At 41.8% G+C, this 20865-nt stretch overlaps 2 protein-coding genes, 1 long non-coding RNA gene and 1 other non-coding gene across 6 annotated transcripts; 2 read left to right on the forward strand and 2 right to left on the reverse strand.

Annotated features, from left to right (window-relative positions):
* Positions 1–928: 928 nt before the first annotated feature.
* LOC128757891 (uncharacterized) lies at positions 929–1711 on the reverse strand. Its single transcript, XR_008414408.1, has 3 exons — positions 1667–1711; positions 1151–1274; positions 929–988 (listed from the first exon to the last, which is right to left on the reverse strand). It is a non-coding gene; the product is annotated as an uncharacterized LOC128757891 (long non-coding RNA).
* Positions 1712–1772: 61 nt separating this feature from the next.
* Positions 1773–1909, reverse strand: LOC128758263 (small nucleolar RNA SNORA16B/SNORA16A family). Its single transcript, XR_008414467.1, has one exon. It is a non-coding gene; the product is annotated as a small nucleolar RNA SNORA16B/SNORA16A family (small nucleolar RNA).
* A 1089-nt stretch (positions 1910–2998) lies between these two features.
* Positions 2999–10215, forward strand: rab42a (RAB42, member RAS oncogene family a). Its single transcript, XM_053864089.1, has 2 exons — positions 2999–3284; positions 5622–10215. Exons 1-2 carry the CDS (start codon positions 3070–3072, stop codon positions 6061–6063), a joined length of 657 nt encoding a protein of 218 aa, XP_053720064.1. The 5' UTR covers positions 2999–3069; the 3' UTR covers positions 6064–10215.
* A 984-nt stretch (positions 10216–11199) lies between these two features.
* On the forward strand, positions 11200–20800 carry gmeb1 (glucocorticoid modulatory element binding protein 1). 3 transcript variants are annotated; one of them, XM_053862560.1, is made up of 9 exons: positions 11200–11246; positions 12834–12992; positions 13058–13116; positions 13655–13758; positions 13848–13996; positions 15494–15619; positions 15699–15836; positions 16401–16538; positions 19304–20800. In XM_053862560.1, exons 3-9 carry the CDS (start codon positions 13114–13116, stop codon positions 20095–20097), a joined length of 1452 nt encoding a protein of 483 aa, XP_053718535.1. In that variant the 5' UTR covers positions 11200–11246; positions 12834–12992; positions 13058–13113; the 3' UTR covers positions 20098–20800. The 3 variants fall into 3 exon arrangements, with proteins under 3 accessions (XP_053718535.1, XP_053718533.1, XP_053718534.1); XM_053862558.1 differs by having other exon boundaries at positions 13058–13226; positions 19304–20796; XM_053862559.1 differs by having other exon boundaries at positions 13058–13226; positions 16416–16538; positions 19304–20796.
* Positions 20801–20865: the final 65 nt, after the last annotated feature.

Here is a 20865-nt window from a genome sequence, read left to right on the forward strand (position 1 = left end):
CCACAAAAATTGTTTTTGTACGGGTTTCATGGACATTTGTCAGTTTATCCCTCAAATTAAATAAACCTCATAAAAAAACGTCAATTTCCGATGAGCCTTAGAGCACACTTCACCAACTTTAAAGGATATCACACGAAAGCAACATTAGGTGCTTCAGTTACCCGTCTCTCCTCATAAAAAGGCTGTTTTTGAATGAAAAGGAAAACTACACTCACTATAGTTTGGCCAGGTAAAATCAAACCAATACAAGTGTTCTTTGCATTCAAGGATGTGCCTGGTGTCCTGTTCATGTGCCTAGGGCAACTGAGGACCAGGTTGCCCAGGTCTGGTTTCAATTCAAGTAGGCAGAGCAGGACTGTTTTGACTTGCCTTCAGACAGGGTTGCAAACTCTTTGGATTGCCAATGACGTAGACCAGGCCTGGCTGACCAGCTGTCCACTTTCAGGCAGCTCTTCACCAAATAAGATGCACCGGAGCATTTGTCAAGTTGCAGTTGAGATTGTTTATTCAGGAAATAAATCCAAAAGAGCTATTCTGGCAAATTTTCAAAATAGTTGGATTGCATTTTGAAACAATGCACCCGGCCTCACATGCACCGAGCTTGCTTGAATACCACTTCAGCGGACACCATTCACAGTTTTGTCTCAGCCAGCCTGCACATTCCAGGCATTGCATGTTTATGCATCACAGGCTAAAGATTTTTTGCCATGGCTTACTGGCAGAGTATTGAGTATTAGTGATTTCAAGATATTGTGGTCAGTCCACTTTTTAAACACAAGGTCTATATGGGCAAGTCAAACCAACCAACCCAAGAGAAAGGTAAAGATTTAGAGCAAATTCCAGGCGTATTTTTCTCCAAAGAACTGACTGGTCAAATTCAGAAATCCCCAAAACAGAAACCCTTGACAATTGAAACACGAATACAAACTTTGTTCCACGGCCACTTTATTTAAGCATTGAAGTTATTGCGCTCCAGACACAACCGCACCTGCGAAAGAAAAGATATTTAACATTTTGAACAGATTTGGAGAATGTAAAATTTATGAGCGGAATCTCAGTCCCATATCCGCATGCTTCATCCAACAGTCACATGATGAAATGGTCATCATAGAAATCCACATTTCAGGCATTAAATCAGGTGAAAACAAACCTCTGGCCACATGCTGTGAGCAAGACTTTGGTTTAAGCCATGAGCTCCGCCTTTACAACCCATTCATTGGCGCTGCATCGCTTTTCTTCGTAGACAAATGGCACAAAGCCACATTTTTTTTTTCCTGGAGGAGAAAAGACGTAATGTATAATCCTGGTAGACAATTATCAAAGGCATTCTAGCACGACATGGCTCAGTGCGTAAAAAGGTCATCAGAAGATCAGTGAGGGCAAGTTTGTCATCATAGCCAAATGATGTAAACCAGAGGTGAGCAAACCGTTCCAGAAATGGCCACAGTGTGTGCAGGTTTTTGTTCCAACTGAGGGCAACTTTTCAGCAGTCAGTTGTCTTAGGAGGATCATAAGCTGATTGCAAGTGTGGTCCTGCCTGTTACAGCGGACATCTAATTGGCTAAATTGTGTGCAGTTGATCAGTTCGAACAAAAACCTGCACCAACCGGCCCCAGTTCGCCCACCCCAGATCTAAACAGACGAGGCCAAGTACTAGGACATTTACCTGAATATTAACAGATCATGACATTCTTCAGTTATCCAAAACCTGTGGGTGACAACAACAAAAAAAAAAGTATGAGCCTAAATTCGCAGCAAACATGCCAACTTTTGAGTGTCCTTTTCCTAAATGTTGCCATTACAGTTATCGTGAACTGTACAGCGACCGTCGGTAAAAGTTTTCATCTTGGCTTCCTTTTGACCAATCACTGCTATAAGAAGAGCATGACCGGCTTCGATAGGAGCCATCAATCAAGTGAGCACTTGCCTGCACGTTCTGGTGGCTTGGTCCAAGGATGACGGTCTATAGTGATTTTCATTTTAAAAGCAACGTCTGTAAGACAAAACAAATAATGATTGAATTTGCAGCCACAACTAAATAAATAACAGCACAATATGCCCCTCCCCTTTAAAACTGGACAATCACACTAACCTACGTCCAGCACAGTAAGCATTGAAGCTGTCAAGCAGTTATTAAATTAGCTTAAAATGCAAACTGCGGCAGATGGAAGTCATCTGGCTTCAATCTGAAGGAGGACACGCTAACTTAACAGTAGCGCGGCCTGCGCGCATGCGCAGTAGAATCTTCACATAATGGCTGCAACCACATGGTTCACAAAGATAAAGCCAATTCAACGTCAATGTTTTGTCCATGCCTAAAACACATTGAAAGTATGGTAGAAATAATCATAATTGAAAACATTGACATTCCAAGTATCATTCAAAACCCTTCAGTCCAGTAGGAAAAACACAATGCAGATTAAGTTAGACCTAAATACATAAGAAAAAAAAAATCACTATACAAGAAGAGAACTGCAGATTAAAGTATCCTTATTCACAACGAACGCTTACGAAATTGCGTCAAAACTGCTTTCGCCATCGTAAAACCGTTCTACAACAGTTTAACAGAACACGGGATGGCAAACTACGAAGAACACAGTAAAAACTAAACTGCTTCGAAACATGGTTGTTACCAGAGTCAGCGTAGTGCCCGTCCGAATCTCACGCCTCGCCACAGAAAGAGAGAACGTTCATAGCTTCCTGTGCAGCTATATAGCCCGGATCCAGAGCAATACTGCCCTCGGATTGGTCGGAAGCCCTTCCGCTGCAATGTAGAATTTTGGGATTTGTAGTTCTTTGTGCGCTGCAAGCGCTCAATGATGTTTAGGGGCCTATTACGTTGGAAACGGCCACAAAGAGATACGGCGTCAGATCACAATTAAACAATACAATTACACCAGCAATAGGAAAATGTGTTTTCTCCAGAACCATGAACAGCTACCGAACTGCGCCGATCTGATGTGGCGTAGCGGATCTTGAAAGCAAAACGCGCTCACGCACGCGCGCTCGCACACACATCCACGCACACGCTGGTGTTGCTACTGCGCGGCTACCTACTCTAGTCATGCAATGGATATTCTGTGGCAATACCAGTTCAGGATCATACTCCTCGGGGATTCCACTGTCGGGAAATCATCACTGTTGAAGCGATTTACAGACGGTATCTACAGCGACGTTGCGGACCCGACGGTCGGGGTAGATTTCTATGCCCGATCGCTTGATATAGAGCCTGGAGTGAAAATCAAGCTTCAGCTCTGGGACACGGCTGGGCAGGAACGTTTCAGGTGAGATACGATTTTTTTTATATAGATGGTAAAGAAAGCTACCACAAAGCTATATGCATTATGGTGTGTGTCACAGCTACGCTGACGATGCTCTTGTCAGTGAAATCCAGACTCATTCGATATGGTGACAGTGTGTTTCCAAAAGATGGGCCTTGTTTCATTCTACAATTCTTCTAGTTTGCTTCATTCACCTTGTTGCTTTTCTGTTTCATGTGTCTTTGCTGACAGCAGTGATAAGAGCTCCTCTGATCTGTTTCCTTTCTGGTGTGGTTTGTCACAGCCCTTTCTGTGACTCTCTCTCTCTCAGAACGTCTGCCTGCATCTGTTTGGTTTTTATAGTAACACACATAGCAAAGAAGGATACAGGGCTAAAACAAAAAAAAAAGACCTGGTTGGCAGACTGTACTACAATGAAGTAACATGTCAATGATTCTCAAGAGGTTAGATTGTTTTGATAAAAGATTTATTACCTCTAAAGTGACCTCCTGGTTACCAATCCAACCTCATTTACCCTATGTGCGATCACTGATGTCACAATTGGTCACACGATCAGAGACATGTTTAGCCGGTGTAACATGCTCGATAGAAATAAATAAATATTTAAGATTGTGAATGTAAACAGGGCTTTGCTATGTCTTATCTTAGAATCACCAAAAATGGCAGTCCTTGCTATTTTTTCTTGCAGTCTCATGAAAAAACGTCATGTGGTCAGGGCCATTATACGATCTACTCAACTACTTCCCAGAAAGAGAGACATAGCAAGAACAGAATCATGGAAATATTTGAACATCTTACAAAAGTAATGCAATTAAATGATAATGCAATGCTGTACATTTTTTTAGGTTTACAACAAAAGAACCCAAAATCAAAAATTAAAACTATCAACGTTGGAGGTCAAAGGGTAGAAGTAATTTGCCTGCACAACTGAAGTTGAACATAATCGAATTAAAGGGTATCCAGGTGCAGAAGCAATGAAAAATTGTAAAAAAAATTAATGGTTCGTACTGTACTATAATATTAACAATGTCCTTGACCTCCAGTGTTATAGCGAGATTAATAATGATTAGAAGTAGTCAGGTGTGATTGAGAGTCCAGCACATACAAAACATAAAGAGATAAACATCAGGGGGAGGAAAGAATGGCAATATTATTGTGTTGCGCAGCTTTTTTCCATCAGCAATTAAACCTCACATACTCCACATACTTCAGATTACAATAATATTTTAAATGTTTGAGGAAGTTTGTAACATGGCCACCTTGACCAAAACGCTCCATTTGCATTGATTGACTGGCAGGGACTACAAATACGGCCGATGCGCTGGGCCCGTGCCGCCGTTCTGGTTTCAAATGATCACAAAAAGTAATCACCGCAGCATTTAGAGCATCTTAAACAAACCAGTTTGTCAATAGAAACTGGGGCTGGGCATTTTTCAATCTCAATTAATTGTACAACTTTCTGTGATTAATCCCAATTAATCGCACTTTGTGTATATGCAACTACAAATAGTTAAGAACAATGAATCCCAAAAGTAGTCGATGGCGCATTTGAAAGGGCTTAACAATAGAATTTATCAAGAGTCATGGGTCAGAAATGTTTCATTCAGTCTCAAATACCTGTTTTTTATCAGAAGTTTTTTAGAAAGATTCTGTCCTATAGAGGACATGAAGTATGACGATCGCTGTTGTCATTTTCCATCTTCTACTCTCTATCACAGCAATAGACTGTAGTCTGAGAGCGCTGATGCATCAGACTTGTGCCTCCTCCTTGAGGTACTAAGGCTAAAATAAATGAGGAATACGTTTCTTTTACAAGCAACACTGTTATCATTTTCGTTATCATACAGTTCCTGGTGGCTGCACAAGACTCCCAGTATTTCCTCTCCTGCGGGCACATGTATCAGGCAGCACTCCCTCTCCATTTTGCTCAGTGTATATGCACATTTTTAGCAATCATGCACAACTTACTGGAAAAAAGTGAGAAGCAGGCTCTTAAACATGAGCCATCTCCCATGGTGTGGGAAATAGCCCGTGCGTGCGACAATGTGAAATGGTAAAATGTGTGTGTCACACACTGCCCTGAGTGTAGCACTGACAGATCGCTCCTGTGCTATTGTGGGTGATTTGTCGGCTGCAATGGCGAGTCTTAGTCCAAGCTTAGTCCCCGGTAACTTCGAGGTGTGGTTTTAAGGGAACCTGAAATCCAACCGACCTCTGCCTCCTCAATGACAATGTGTGACCTCTCTGGTCCCTTCTGTGAGGAAATGGATGCCATGTGCTCATGCCGTCATGTACCATGCTAGTAATTTAATTAATAGTCATCTCTTCTCAACCTTCCAGGTCAATCACAACATCATACTATCGCAATTCAGTCGGAGGCCTCCTGGTTTTCGACCTCACCAATCGCAAGACCTTTGACCATGTAAGAGAGTGGCACAAGGAAGTGAGCGAGCACATTTTGCCTCACCACATGGTCTACATCCTCATTGGCCATAAGAGTGACCTCAACAAGGATCGCAAGGTGAGCAGAGAGGAAGCTGAGCAGCTTGCGGCTGACCTGGGCATTCGCTATGTGGAGACTTCCGCTAAGTGCAACAGCAATGTTGACCGGGCCTTCGAGTTGCTGACCAGGGACATCTATGAGCTGATGAAGATGGGCGAGATTGTCACCCGTGACGGTTGGGATGGGGTCAAGAGTGGCCTCACGGCCAAAGTTCTCTACACAGCTGATGAAGATGAAGAACTTGCTCCTGCTGCTACTCAGAAGAGCTGCCAATGTTGAGACCAAAACTTTGTCCCTGCATCAGTGTCAATGTGAAAACATCTTTTAGTAGCCAAAAGCTACAGAATTTCACTGTCCATCACCAGTCGCTTTGTGCTGTGTCTAAAGAAAGTGGGATGCTTTTCAATCAAAAGTCAAAAGTCATGCTGATCTAATTCCATGTAACAGACTCTCTGAGGTGAGACTCTCTAGTCCATTAATATAGATGAGTAAGTTTATTGCTGCTAAATATTTACATCTGGGACAGTGTAGATTTGAATTCATTGTGATACGACTTCCATTTTGGTCTGGTGAACATAATTTTCAGGGTGATGTTTATTAACTGGTCAATCAGACAGATGTCAGAAGAAACTCAACAGTACCGCAGGCTAGTTAGGAATGGAGAAGCCCAGAAAGTCATTTTTCACATTTGTGTTTAGTTGTATGGCATCAAAATATTCCACTGCTCACATTTTTGTGTGGAGACTTCAGAACCTTTACATAAAGCAAACCAAGAGCTCAAAAACTGCTAGTGCTAGATGTTTCATCTTGATTCTGGTAGTGGCTTCCCAGTGTGTGCTATTCCACATATCTCAAAGAAAACCACAGTTTTAGCCGACGATGACATACCACACCAAAAAGAAATCATTTAACTTTGATGTGACGCGAGCACCACAATTATATTTGTTTTTTTTGGTGGGATCAGTAATTGAAGGTGATCAATAATTCTCCAGACCTCCACTTATAAATGCTGTGGTCTTGCTGGTGAGGAGAAACAACCTCCACTGAAGTAATGCCACCACTGAACACCAGTGATCTTCTGGATGGCATGGTCCTCAGGTTGTTTTGTACATCTTAGTCATTTCGTATCTCAATATGAGCAGGATTACTCAACTGCAATGTTGACAGCGATCCATGTCCAACTTAATTTTCTGTGCCCTTATGTTTACTTTTCATCAGGGCTTGACATCCCCCAAAAGGAATGTGACCAACAGAAAAAAAACTAAATCATCCTTTGTATGTGTGTTTTGCTGAGGGGCTTGTAAAAGCTGCTCCAAGTGTCACTGAACATGATGCAATGAGATTGATGCCTGATGCTGTCAAACACTGTTGACTCTGGATTTAATATATTGGCTCAATTTCAATCAATGAGCCACTAACTGACTGTGACCACCAGTGATCCATCTCTCATTGTGTAATTTGTACTGCTATTCACTGTAAAATGCCTCACACGTGTTCTGTTACTGGTACTGTTCCCATGGAGCGCTGTCTCCTACATTTAGCATGGACAGGAATAATGGGATATGCCGAGGTACTAAATAGATTTTGACAGCAAACAATCTAATGTATCATTTTCCAATTCAACCATTATTTGCTTATTCGTTGTCAAAAGCTTCATCAGCCATTTGTTGCCATGCGTGATGAATATGAAACCATTGGTAGTCAAACTGCCAAAGACATGTTGGCATACAGTACAGTAGAAGTCCTAGATATTATCAGCATTGCTAGATGGTCATCTCTCATATAGAATCCCAATAAAGACACAGGTCCAGCTTGTGCTCACATAGGAAGTTCATTGTGTCCTGTGAGGTCGAGCGATTTTATTCTCAGTAATCACAAGGTTATCATTTTGTCATGGCACAATAAGTGGGAGGTTATTGGCGCCGACAGATGATGTACGTAGTCACTTTTAAAAGCATCTCATGGTGACATAGTTAATTGACAGATCAGGTGCAGAGTGTGAAACGCAGAATTAATTAACCACATTGATCCTCAGGAATTTGTGTCTAACTGCTACATAACTTTTATGTAAGATGTCCTATCAATGGCAAAAGAAAATACAACATTGGGGAATACACAATTAAATACATTTGTCTTTGGTATTGATGAGTTTAGTAAGTTGGTGGGCACTTCAGTAGTGAGTGAAACATTAAGGGTGGCATGATAACATCTCACCAGAGTCAAAACTAAACAAATATTAGACAGTATTATTTTATTATTATCTGTATAGTAGATGTCACAATGCATCACAATATAAACGTAAACATGCCTGGCCAATGCTTCATGTTAAAATGCAAGCTATTTTTTGTTGGTGTAGTCAGTGATCCTGTAAAAATCCCAGATTCTTTTTGCTTGAAAGCTGTTCATAAATCCACTAATACTCAGATGCCATTGACTTAACTTTGGCTCTAGCAGGATTGTGCTTTATTTGCTCGTGACAAGCTTAAGTGGAGGCTGATGCACTTGTTGGCTTGGAAAAAAAAGACTTATTTCTTGTAAATGTAATTTATTTTAACATGGTGACAAGTGATATTTGTCTGATAAAGTTACTGTTATTCCCTTTTGGGAAGTTAGGAGCCCTGTAAATATTGATCAATAAGCATATGCCAAACACATGGTCATAACTCACATCTTTAGAGTAAAAAATAAAGTATCTACTGCTCTACAGTCAGTGTAGTTATATTTATTTCATAAATAAATGTCAGTTGAACAACATGGCTGTTGTTGCTTTTTTAATACAAGTGTACAAATGACGCTAACACAACTGGTATCACACTGAATATTGATTGACAAGCTTATACTAGTGTTAATTTACTCATTATTAAGGTACGTTTTGGAATTATTTTTAACTACAAGCATGCTTTCATCACTGTGTTGACCTCTGTTTACCCCAAATTTTGTTGAGCTCTGGTTGATGGTTTTTTACCATCTGTTTATTGCCATTCAACCTTATCCAGAGGAAGTATCAATAATACAAAGTACAAACAGAAAACTGCACATACTAAATAAAAGTGAGTCATCAGGAAAGTCAAGATGAAGAATCATGCAAAAAATAAACAAAGGCATTAAAAAAACAAAACAAAACAAAGACTATAACTTGAGACCAATTGACCCGGAACAAAGCACACAGATTGTCAATGGTTTCATTTAAATATTGCATATCTGAATAAATTAATGTATACAAACCTGAAAGCGAAAATAGAAATGAAGGAGAAAGCACTCGGCAATTACTCCTCAATCCACCTTGGCCTATATGTTAGATGACTGGAAACTACCTTGTCTTTAACACAGAAGTTTTTATTTACAGTTGGGCAGTCTTTTCCTCCATCTGGTAATCATTCTTTAGTTTTTGTTACCAATGTTGGGAAGTTATTTTAATGTCACATAGATGGTGATCATTTTCCTTGCATTTAAGAGCAGTATATGTGGCGAATAAAGTTGGTCTTTAGATCTATCCAGAAGATACAACAGACTGTTCAGAGAAATGTCTTTCACCATTATCATCTTGATCTCGTTTCCAACCTTCCTCCAAAATATCTGTATATTTGGGCAGCCCCATAATATGTGACAGTGATCGCCAACCCTTCCACACATTCTCCTAAACTTGTTATTAGTGCCATCTTTAAATCTACTAGCTCGGTTTCAAAAACAAAAACAAAAAACAAACTGGGAAGCATGTATACTGCTTCTTATCCCAGCTGTTATGTAGGAGAGGCGGGACACCACACGTGGTGCACGCATTTTCGTTCCAGGAGGAATCCACGGCCTTCTTGCCGATGCAACACTTAACACTCCCACTGAGACTGATGATGCTCTGCCTTCACCAAGTCAGACCTGATCATGACCCTGGAGAACCAGAGTGCTTGCTGGATCCTGGATCCGATGAAACCTCGGGGGATCCACAAAGGTATATCTAAAATATGTCTTGCTTCTCCAGCCTGTTCAATGCTCAACAGATAGGTTGTTAATGGTTTCACATCACCCAACTGTTAATCTCACGATACTTGCTTCCTGTGCATAAATAACTTTTGAATCTTTCCTTGGTATGGTTTCCAGCTTGGGTCCCAGGTTGTTTGTTTTCAGAGGAGACTGAATTCCAATGGAGACCTTGCTTTTGCCACCTGGGCACTTCGGAATTCTCAGTTAGAGGAGATATGACTAGCTAAATATGTGCCTCCTTTTTAATCTTTTTCATTCTGGCTTTTGTGTGACGTTGTGACTGTTATTTTAAATAAAATACTCAAAAATAAAACAAAATACATTTCAAATAATGTCCAACACAATATGTAACACAGTATGTATCTCTCAGCTCCACTATTTGTGTAAGGGTAGCTGAACCATAATAAAATTGATGTTATTGTATTTAATAGCGAAGGAGGTCAGTAACAGACACTCTTACAGTTCGTGCTAGTTCATTGATCCTGCCAAATGACAAGTCAAATACAGTACATCTCACAAAACACAACACCCTGAGAGCATCCTTTAAGAATCATTTAACAATTGCTAAAATGTGTTTCATTGGAAAGATTATTCACAAGTGCAGTGCCACATGAGATTACCAGTTGCAACCTAAATTACACCCCTAACATTAGCTAGAACTTACAATGATTTAGGAAAGCATTGTTAACATAACCCAAATTGCATGAATTGAGGGATAAAGCTGGAGCTTTAACTTGTTGCTGGAGCCATGTGACCCTCTTCCAAAGTATATATTGGCTCTCTGTGATTTTTAAAACATATGTATCACTGGCAACAAGTGAAGAAGAGAAGGATGAATCGGGCAAACCCTTACATTTTTGTGAAGAACAATACAGTACATAATAATATGTAGAGCCCTGGCTGATGCCAAAAAGGATGATTAAAAAGGAAAAGTGTAAGGCTTTGAAGGACTTTAAATGACCAGGGGACAAGACCTGAACGTATCTTAACCTGCATTTTCTCTGTTCCATGTCTGCAGTTGTCAGGAGGAAGAGTACAAGCAAACATTTTGAACCTGTACACAAGATTCAAAACTCACTTTCTGTGGTGAATTTGATACTAAGGTATTTACTTAAATATCTGTAATGCACACCTCACTTTCTTTCTCATCACTTCCTTTTGTGGGGTACATTGACAGATGTTTTGTATGTAGTTGTTTTTCAACCTGTATTGTACACTGCTACTTGCATTAAAATGAATCGCGTTTTGAGCAGACGTGCAAAAAGTGAAAGCCCTAAATACAGTCTTTCTAGGCCAACATGCAGCATTAATTCAAAAGGTCTGCGTCCTTTGGATCAGTCCGCTTTCCAAGGGTTTCCCCAGGGCTGTCTCGACTCATCAAAAAACCGGGAGAAGTGACTTCAACAGGAAGTGGTTTGACTAAGTTCTGCGCATGCGCTCTCAACTCCCCCGCTATCTTTGGGTGCGTTTCTCTTCGTTTAACGGTAAGGACAAACCAATTTCTCCACTTAGGGACCATATGGGCGGCTTGTCGGTCATTTGCTGACAACGTGGGCAGTTGTTTATAGTGGAGGTTATAGCTGTGTCACTCTGATAGGCTCATACAGACCTGAGGACAACGCCGCCGTCGCCGCGCCGTTGTTTACTGTACGTGCTGCCGCACAGAGAGACGTCATTTTGAGGGGGAGCGCAGGGTTTGTGAACTGTTACGAAAGGACGTACGCTGCGGCTATACAGACAGGCGTCACGTAACACTCGCCGTGGGTGTGAATTGTGAGGGAATCTAGGCGCTGTCGAGGAGTAGTTTCTCCCCTTTCCGCCTTCGTTTCACAGCTACATGTCGCCTTTAATGGCTTCCACTGAGAGAAGCCCTGCTGGCTAAAACACAGGCTATCTCATGGCTACTCTGTGCCTGAGCACCACGGCGAACCCGCCGAAAATGATGTCAATGCACTTTTCACGGAAGTGTATTCGATTAACGCAATTAAATCAAACAAATCCTGAATTAAGTCGCTGATTTCTAAGTTACATAAGAAAAATTACGATGCTTAATCTGTGATATCAGATCGGTCAGAAGTCATTTTTGAACTGGGATTGTAACGTTGCTCAAATGACTTCGTCTTCATGGTGGTGATCAAAAATGTTTTGTAAAATATTTGGAAATGGAAATGAACCTATCATCTTTTGAGCATAACTTATGTTGCGTATGTCAGATTTTTCAGCCAAATTTGTGACGATGTAGTATAGGTTGAATTAGTCACTAAACATTTCTTGTGCAGTGATGCACAAGTAATTTTTTAACAACAGGCCTTTAAAGTCGTTGAACACCCCAGCAAAAGTGCCAGCCCTGGTTCTTGGCATTTACAGACCACAAAAACCCACCTGTGTATTTATTGGGGAGTTCTCTGAGCTCTTGTCACTTTCCCCAAAGTTTGAGAAAATCCTCCGAAGTGATTTTACTGTTCATGTCTGCTGCCATGACATCTTAGACACTTCAGAGTCCTTCAACCTCTGACGTTGTACCCCAATCTAGTTATCTACTCCAGTGTCAACCCCACTAAAATCATAGTCAGGGACAGGCTTTTGCCCCCAACTGTATTTAAAAAAAAAGTTAACTCCCTAAACCTGCTTAAGTCAGAGTAACAAACATAAATGTGCCTTCACAAAATCGAAAGAACATGGTAGCACCATCCCTAATGGCAGCCTTGCTCCCCTGTCCAAAAACATACAATTTGACCCATCACTTTCTTTTCTCGTCGTCCTATGTTAATTAAACTTTATTATTATTGCTATGACAATGACAAGACACAATGGTGTCCTTTGCCTTTGCGATAGCTTCCAAAATGTTTGTTTCGTTGTGTCAAATAGCTGGTCCTGATCGTAGCATGTTGGAATATGGCAGCACGACTGGTTTCACATGGTCCTTGTAGCACTGGCCAATTGTCATCAGAGTTCCACCACTGGCTGCTTGAGACCTTGTAGTGGATTTTCCTTTGGCTGAAAAACGATTTTGATTCCACACCGTTTCCCAAGTCTCTGAGTGAAATGAGGTGTAACATGATTTGTTTCAGATGAAAGTCTATGCATCATAGACTTGATGAAATGGCAGCCCCGGAAGAGGTCACTGTGTCAGTGGGAGAGGTGGTGATGTTGAAAACTGATGTTGAAGGTGACTCAGATGACCCAAATAAGACCCAGGTCATTTTGCAGCTTCAGCCCATCGATGCTGGGTAATTATATCCAAAATTCCTCTTCCACTTTTTATTGCATGTTAATGACCTCTGTCTGTTTCCAGAGACGAGACTGCTGAAACGAATGCAGCAGTCATGACTGTTGAAGCACTTCCGGAACATGGTGAGGGGGAAGACATGGAAATTGGATGTCCCATAACATGTGGTGAAAGTGAAGCTGTCCTGTTGCTGAAGAAGTTTTTGTGTCCAGGAATCAATGTCAAATGTGTGAAGGTTGGTTTTTCTTCTTCAAATGTATTGTGCTACTGTACTTCCTGTTTGGAAGTACACATGGTTTTCTTGTGCTCCATGTGGTCCATGGACTGACCTGTGTGTTGTGGGACTGAATTGGAGGAGCCTGCTGTCAGTTTGAAAATTGAAGCAAGGAGCCACTTTTTGTTGCCCGTGCTGGCTGCTGAGTGGAAGCTTTGCATTAGCAGATTTCATTGGACTTGCGCACTGTGGCTCAAACTGCGAAGGGTACTTCCATTCAGAGCTGACTTGGTGGGCCACTGGGAGTACTGTTCTGATGAAACAATGTGAAGGACAGGAAGATAGAAATAAGATGTGCTATTAATTTAATCTGTCAGTCATTGACATATGTGTTGGACTTTTGTTTTTATTAGTTAAAACACTTAACAGTTGTCCATTCCTCCCGCCAGTATGAAGACCAGCTGATCAGCCCAAAGCAGTTTGTACATCTTTCAGGGAAATCAACGCTAAAGGACTGGAAAAGGGCTATTAGGATGGGTGGAGTCATGCTCAGGTGAGGACTGAATTAGCCAATCAGACCAATTAAATGAGGTCAGCATCAGTATGTGAGCTATTTAATCTGAAGACTCCCTCCCTCGCCAGAAAAATGATGGACTCTGGGAAGCTCGACTTCTACCAGCATAGCAAGTTGTGTGCCAACACGTGTCGTAGCACCAAGTTTGACATTCTCATCAACAACACACGCTTTCCACCAGACAGCAGTGGACTAACAACGCCTACGTCATCACAAGGTGCCTGCAAACTCACTGAGAAACCTGTAGTCTGTGGCGCATGAAGCTAGAGTTATATGTTAGAAAAGGTAGTTTTGCTCATGAAGTACTGTGTTTTTGCTCATTTTATTGTTCATAGTGCTTTTCTTTGCTCGGGTGTTTTTTAGGTGTGAACATTATTTTGTTGTATTTTTTTCCAATGGTGTAGTAACTGAAAGTTAAGTTTGTAGTCATTGAGTTGGTCCATTGAGTTTATTATTCGCTACCGCAGTTCCTATTTTGAAAGATAATTGTGACATCCACAGGTTGGATGTCAGCAAGAGGAGGTGTAGCGTTAAAAGGAACCCAGTCTTGTTGGTGGCTAAGTGAATGAGATTCAGGAAAGTGTCAGAAAAAAAGAAAAAGGCAAAGAAATTGCCGGATAAGTAGGGTGAGTAGACAGGAGCACTTGCAGCATTGAGAAATGGCAGAAGAATGAGACCTACAATGAGTTGGATGACTGCACTGCATGGAAGGAAAGCATTACATTAGGTTAGGTTGCTGAGACAGGTATGGTAGTGTGTCATCAAGTTTATTTATCAACTTGAATCATTGTATTACCTGTTTGTTTATATGGTAATGCCGCTGTCACAATTCAAATCCGTTTTCGTCAATGTTGGTTAGTCTGTCTATTTGTGTACAACGTAACTCATAAACAATGGACAGATTTCAATGAAATACAATTTCAGAAAATGGTATAAGGAGAGAGTGATCAGATTTTGGGGCTGATCTGTGTATTCATTTTGATTTTCCTATTCTTCTATTGCTAGGCTCAATAGTTTGGAGAAAATGGTCTTGTCATGTATATAGTGGAAACAGATGAGTACTTGTCATGAGTCATCCATAGTGATGGACAGAGATCTAGAGAGGTGAAAATGAAGGTGCGGACAGGGTGACACAGCTGACATGGGTGATCTATGTCCAAAAAGTGGCAGCAAGAGTGAAAGGCAAGGTCTAAAGGACAGTAGTGAGCCCTATCTATGGATTAGAAACAGTAGACAGACACAAAGACAAGAAGTAGAGTTAGAAGTGTTAGAATTGAAGAAGCTCAGGTTTTCAATCGGAGCGACTAGGAAGGACAATCTTAGAAATGAGTGTATCAGAGGGATGTGCAGAATGGATCAGAGACTCGGTTATAGAGGCCACACCAGGGTGGTTTGGACACCCTGAGTTTGGAGAGGAGAGAGAGGGAACCTGCTCAGAATGTTTGAAATAGAAGTACCAGGTGATGCACCACACCTCACAACAACTAACTACAAAGTGCATGTTCGGATTTCTTGCAAAAATATTTTTTTATTTCAGTCAAACTCATTGTTGAAATCACGAGTACACATCTATGACATCTCAATCAGGGTCAATGTTTAATATCTAATGTCAGAATTGCGAGTAAATGATGCACAGCACTCATCTGATGAGTAAATGGTATATTTCCTCACTGCTTTGTGTTTTGCCTGATTGCGTATTTGTTTCACTCCACAGGCCTGGCGCTTGCGGGTAACGGAGGATCCACGGGTGAGGAGGGAGCAGAGCTGCTTAGTGGAAAGTCAGACTTGAAGTCCTCCTCTCTAGAGGCAGCAGTCAAACAGAACTCCTCAGAAATCTCAGGTGAGAGATGTGCTCCTGTTGCCGGAGCTTTGTCTTTTCTGGGCTCCTCTCACAAAATTGACTGCCACTGCATTCACAGAGGATGCCTTGACTTTCTGGAAGGGAATAGCCGATGTTGGGCTTCTGGGTGAGGTGGTCACCAATGTCAGCATGGAGCTGATGGAAATGTTAAACAGTGTGCGGGAACGGCAGGATTCAGTCGCATTGCAGGATACAGGTAGAAATACGCTTCATATGAAGGATTCGTTAAATTGCTTTGTTGTGATAAATATCTGAAAAATAGTGCCATGAAAAAGTATTTGCTCCCTTCCTGATTTCTTTTTTTTTGCATATGAATCACACACACAGGTCTCAAATCATCAAACCAATTTTAATATCACTCAGAGACAATCCACGGAAATACAAAATACAATTTCTAAATGATGATTGATGAAATGACAATCCTATCTGACTCTCTTTCAATAAATGAAATCCACATTTTGAAACTGCATTTTGTATTTCCTTGTGTTGTGACATTAAAATTGGTTTGATTACTTGAAACCTTTGTGTGTGATAGATATGCAACAAAAACAGATCGGGAATTGGGAAAATTGTTTTTCACGGCACTGTACGTTCCTGTCAAATCACTGCAGATAAAAGTGTAATGCAGTCATGAAAGAAGAACAAATTCAGCTGTTCAGTGCACTGACAGGGACTGGACTGTTGGTTGCCTAATGTCGTATGGCTGAATTTATTCTGCCTTTCTGATTTGCCATGTGATCAATTCCCACACTGATGCCAGATTCCTGTCTGGTAGAGGTGGCCGTGCTCAATAACCTGTCCCAGGTGTTTGGCCTGCTCAACATGGTCCAGACGGCACTGGAGAAGAAGAGACAGGAGACGGATCCCAGCCAGGAGCAAATTCTTAACACGCTCAATAGTAAGTACAATCTGCACAAAAAATGTGTATTAATCACTTCATGCAGAACAATATATTCACTATATAATCTACTTCATGTTTTTCTTTCTCATGTGTAACGATTCCAGTCAAAGGTCATTTGGTACAGTGCCTCACAAAAATGTAATAGTATTTACCATAATTTCCAGACTATAGAGCGCACAGGAATATTAGCCCCAAATTGAAGACGGCAAATAGATCTTTCTCATACATAAGCCACACCGGTCTATAAGTTGCTGGTGCTGTGGTGCTGTCTGTGCCATAGAAAGGTCAGTTGTGCACCCGGCTTAAAAACGCTTTTCAAAGGTAGCGTTGTAAGAGTGAATATAGTATGTTATACCAATGGTACCCAACCTTTTTATCACTGCAGACCGGTCAGCACTTGACAGCTAGAACGTGGCCCGGGTGGTATGAAGTTGCCACTTGGAACCATCAGATAAGGCCTCTGCATGTTTGTGTGCCCACTAAGAATCACAAACTCTCCTCCGCTAGACCAGTGCCCTAATTCTCCCTGACTCAAGTTGCGATGGTAACGTTTAAACATGCCTTCAAAATAACATACTGACGCACCACAAAACCCAATATAAACAGCAGGACATTTTTAAATCACCATATGGTTAAATCAATGGGAGCCTTGAGCTTGTTTCTCTGCAATGAGACTGTCCCATGAGGGAGTGACGGTAAATCCATGTTTCAAGTACGATTCCTGGTATTGTTCTTCTTGGAAGTCGTAGGCTCTTGTCCTGTCTCTTCACTCAGCCTTTTCTCCTTCGCATAGAAACGGCTGTTTCCTACTCATTTTGTGAGCTTGTGGGTTACATTTTTGCGCTCAAGTGACTGATGCTTAGCCGAGAGAGTCATTTTTCAAAATAAAAGATCCTTCAGACCACCTGGGGCATTAAACCCTGGAGTGTGCGCTTGAGCCAAGTGTCGAGACTGAGCACCTCCCCTGTGACACTTGACCACAGTCCAGTGCAGCTACAGGAAAGGTTTAACACTAGTTTTGAAAACGAGATCCGGCATGGAGACGGACTCATGAAATAAATGCGGCGATGTCCATGAACTCCTCACATCTTTTATTCGCATTAAAGCGTTTTCACCTGTGTGCCCGAAATTTCGACACCACAGCAGGTTTCGGTAAATAAAAAAGCCCTGATTTCATCGCCACTGATTTAAGCCTGAAAAAATCCATATTTTATCCATATATTAGCCGCACCGATATATAAGCTGCATGTCTCATACTGCGAGAAAAATAGCCATATAGTCCAGAAATTACTATACTTAAAATCAATTATAGCTTTATGGCTGTTGCACTGAATGGTAGACCACATTTACCTGACAACGGCATCTATATGGCAATGACTTAAAGCAAGAAGCTTCACACAGAGTGAAAACGGGTCTACACCACGATGTTGCTGAGTAGCGCCTTGGACAGAATTGGATAGACAGTACATATATTACAGTAAATATGCTGGTCATTAAGTGGCAGTATATTTTTTGTCCAGTCATTATGCAACAGAACACATGTGCATGCCGCCCCAGAGCCAGTGCTCAGTGTACGTTCAGATCAAAACAATCGGTCAGCTCATTTGAACTCACCAGGAGATGTAACTGAGTTGAACTTAGAAGTATGTTATTATAGGGACCAAAACTGTGCAGCGACCAGCTCCTGCCCCGCATCACTCATCTACCGGCCTTCAGTGGGCACTGCAGAGTTCATCAAATGGAGAGCCTCTGTACCTCTACCCTGAGTTTTCATACTGGCTTGCTTTGTCTTACTTTGTTGGTGTGTACGTGCGTTTATCTAAAAATAGCAATAAGTGAAAGATTTCATTTGGTAGTGTAAGTCATTTTGAGTTAATCTGTGTTGATTGTGGGTTTCATAGTTTGCGCAAACGCAGATGAGCGTGAGTGCAACTCTGTGCTTTAGTTACTCCATCTCAATCATTCTTGTGATATAAAGAAGGCAGTGTGCAGAGTACAATGTAGCAGTCTGATAACACCTCCTATGATTAGTGGAGGAATGGACCCTAGTGCAGTCAGTGCTGGTCAACAGATGACACGTGAGACGAGATCCACAGATTGTAAACCTGGAGGACCTGACACAATCGGACCAGACGGCTTAATCAAGCAATTCAGCTTAGTCGTGATGCTCTCTGCACTTAACAATAGTCGGGTCGTCCTTTGCCAGTTGAGCACATTCCATGGCTGTTGTCATCCATTCTCCAGCAAGCGCATCTCATTTCACTGCTCTCCCTCCTTTATCCTGCACACATGTTGGGGTCCTGCAAATGTGCCTCTATATTGCATCTGTATCTTCTCTGCAAATGTTCTATGGTATGTGAAAATAATTGAATAAACAATGTGAATACATTTTTAATTGTTCTTTATAAATTCATTTCTGACATTAATTTTAAGAATTGATAATGACGTGACCCAAATCATATACTCACAATTTCAGTGTCAAGTAATACTCATGTTATGGAAATCACTTGTGAGTCAAGTGGCACGATTACGAAAAAGATTTCTGGGAACTGGTGATGTTGATGACGAACCCAGGCCAACTGCTTTAACTGTCCAGGGACAGCTCTTTTTCAAGTGATCAGCAGGAAACCCTTCATCTATAGGAACGCCTGTAGATGAAGGGTTTTTACTTCATCAGAGACCTAAGTTGGTGCCTCCGGTGTGGTATGACATCTCAACTTTGCCAAGGTTACAAGGCTCTAACAGTGTCAGTCTTTCCACAGATCTGGATGTACAGCTGGAGGAGCAGAAGAAGCAGCAGCAGCTCCGAGCTCTTCTCTCCTGTCCTCAACTTGCTAAAAACAAGAGTCCAACAAAGCGTCAGACCAAACGTCCTCGTCTCCAGAGACCCTCATCCACTACCACCCTGCTCACCTCTCCGATCAATCTGCAAGCATCCCCACAACCTCAGCAGTTCACTGTCCTGTCCCCCATCTCTCTATCATCTGTTGGGCAACCCATCACCATGACAGGTTTGCCCATCACTTCTTTGGCACCGTCCTCGAACAAGGTCACCCTGCTGCCTGCCAACTCCCAGCTCTTCACGCGGTACATGTTTGCCGGAGATGGAAAAACGGAGGCCATCACTCTTCACCCGTCGTCTGGACTCACGCTGGTGGGCACCACGGCTGTTCAGGACTCCGGCCAGCTGGTGAGTCCAGTGGAGCTGGTTCATCTGAGTCAGCAGCCAAGCAGCCGTGGACAGGCCGTCAGCACTGCCATGCTGGTGCAGCAGGAGGTGGACACCAGTCAGGAGCACACAGTGATCGAGATCAATCCCACACCCATGGAACAGACGGTGGGCATCATGGAGCTCCAGCTCCAAGGGGATTCAGAGCAGGAAGGTGTGGAGTTGACAATGTCTGCGGAAGCAGAGACCTCCCACGGCCAAATGCAGCAGACACAGACTGAGCTGGTTCAAGGGTTGCAGCTGGATGCAAATGGACATCTGTCAGGTGTTCAATTTGTGGTGTTTGAACAGAACACTCCGAAAGAAACAGACTCAAATGAGCCATGAGAACAGACGTAGCTAGGTGCCTCATTTTTGAAGTTGGTTGGACAGTTAGAGGTTTTTGTCGGTTTCAAATCACAATTCACAACTTTCTTTACTCCCCTGTGCATCATGACCCAAAAATGTAGAGAATTTCAATGATGTCAAACTACATTTATTTGTAAGTTATATTGTTTTGGGTGTGGTCATGTTCCAGTGCCCAGGCAATTAAGTTATCTTCCATTCTGACCTTAAATTATGACTTGTTTTGTGTACAGCACAGAACAGTACAATTTCCCCAAAAGTCATTTACACTGTATTTGTGTTTTTATTTTCAGAAGAAAACTGAACAACTCTGTGTGATGTGCTTTCTGGGTGAATGGAAATTGGTTCAGAAGAAAACTGAACAACTCTGTGCGATGTGCTTTCAGGGTGAATGGAAATTGGTCTAAGACACCAGAGTTATGACATTATTGTGGTTTATTTCGTATTATTGTGCTTGATGTCAGTGTTGACGTTGCTCTTTCAAATACAGGTCTGGCTAATCCGTTCGTAGTTGGAAAGTAAGTAATGAGTAAGATGATGAATGTGAGCTTCTATGCTGCCGTAACAAACTAATAGAAAAAACATACTGCTTAACCTAGGGCTGTGAAATCAAAATGCTGAAAACAGCCAACGCAAAGCAAACAGGAATAGAAGCGCTTGCTTCCAGATTGCGATCGTTCGATATTAGTGGCAGGGTCGTTACTGCAGTGCAATGTACTACCAAAAAGCTTGCTCTTTAGTCCATCGTTT

Source organism: Synchiropus splendidus, chromosome 4, assembly GCF_027744825.2.
Source record: "Synchiropus splendidus isolate RoL2022-P1 chromosome 4, RoL_Sspl_1.0, whole genome shotgun sequence".
NCBI lineage: Eukaryota > Metazoa > Chordata > Actinopteri > Syngnathiformes > Callionymidae > Synchiropus > Synchiropus splendidus.

Bases quoted from the DNA above. Each gene is read 5' to 3' on its own strand.
- rab42a (XM_053864089.1), top strand. From the start codon at position 3,070: ATGGATATTCTGTGGCAATACCAGTTCAGGATCATACTCCTCGGGGAT. The intron at 3,285-5,621 runs GTGAGATACGAT...TCAACCTTCCAG, and splicing joins GCTGGGCAGGAACGTTTCAG to GTCAATCACAACATCATACT.
- gmeb1 (XM_053862558.1), top strand. From the start codon at position 12,844: ATGCATCATAGACTTGATGAAATGGCAGCCCCGGAAGAGGTCACTGTG. The intron at 12,993-13,057 runs GTAATTATATCC...GTCTGTTTCCAG, and splicing joins CTTCAGCCCATCGATGCTGG to AGACGAGACTGCTGAAACGA. The intron at 15,837-16,400 runs GTAGAAATACGC...CACTGATGCCAG, and splicing joins AGTCGCATTGCAGGATACAG to ATTCCTGTCTGGTAGAGGTG.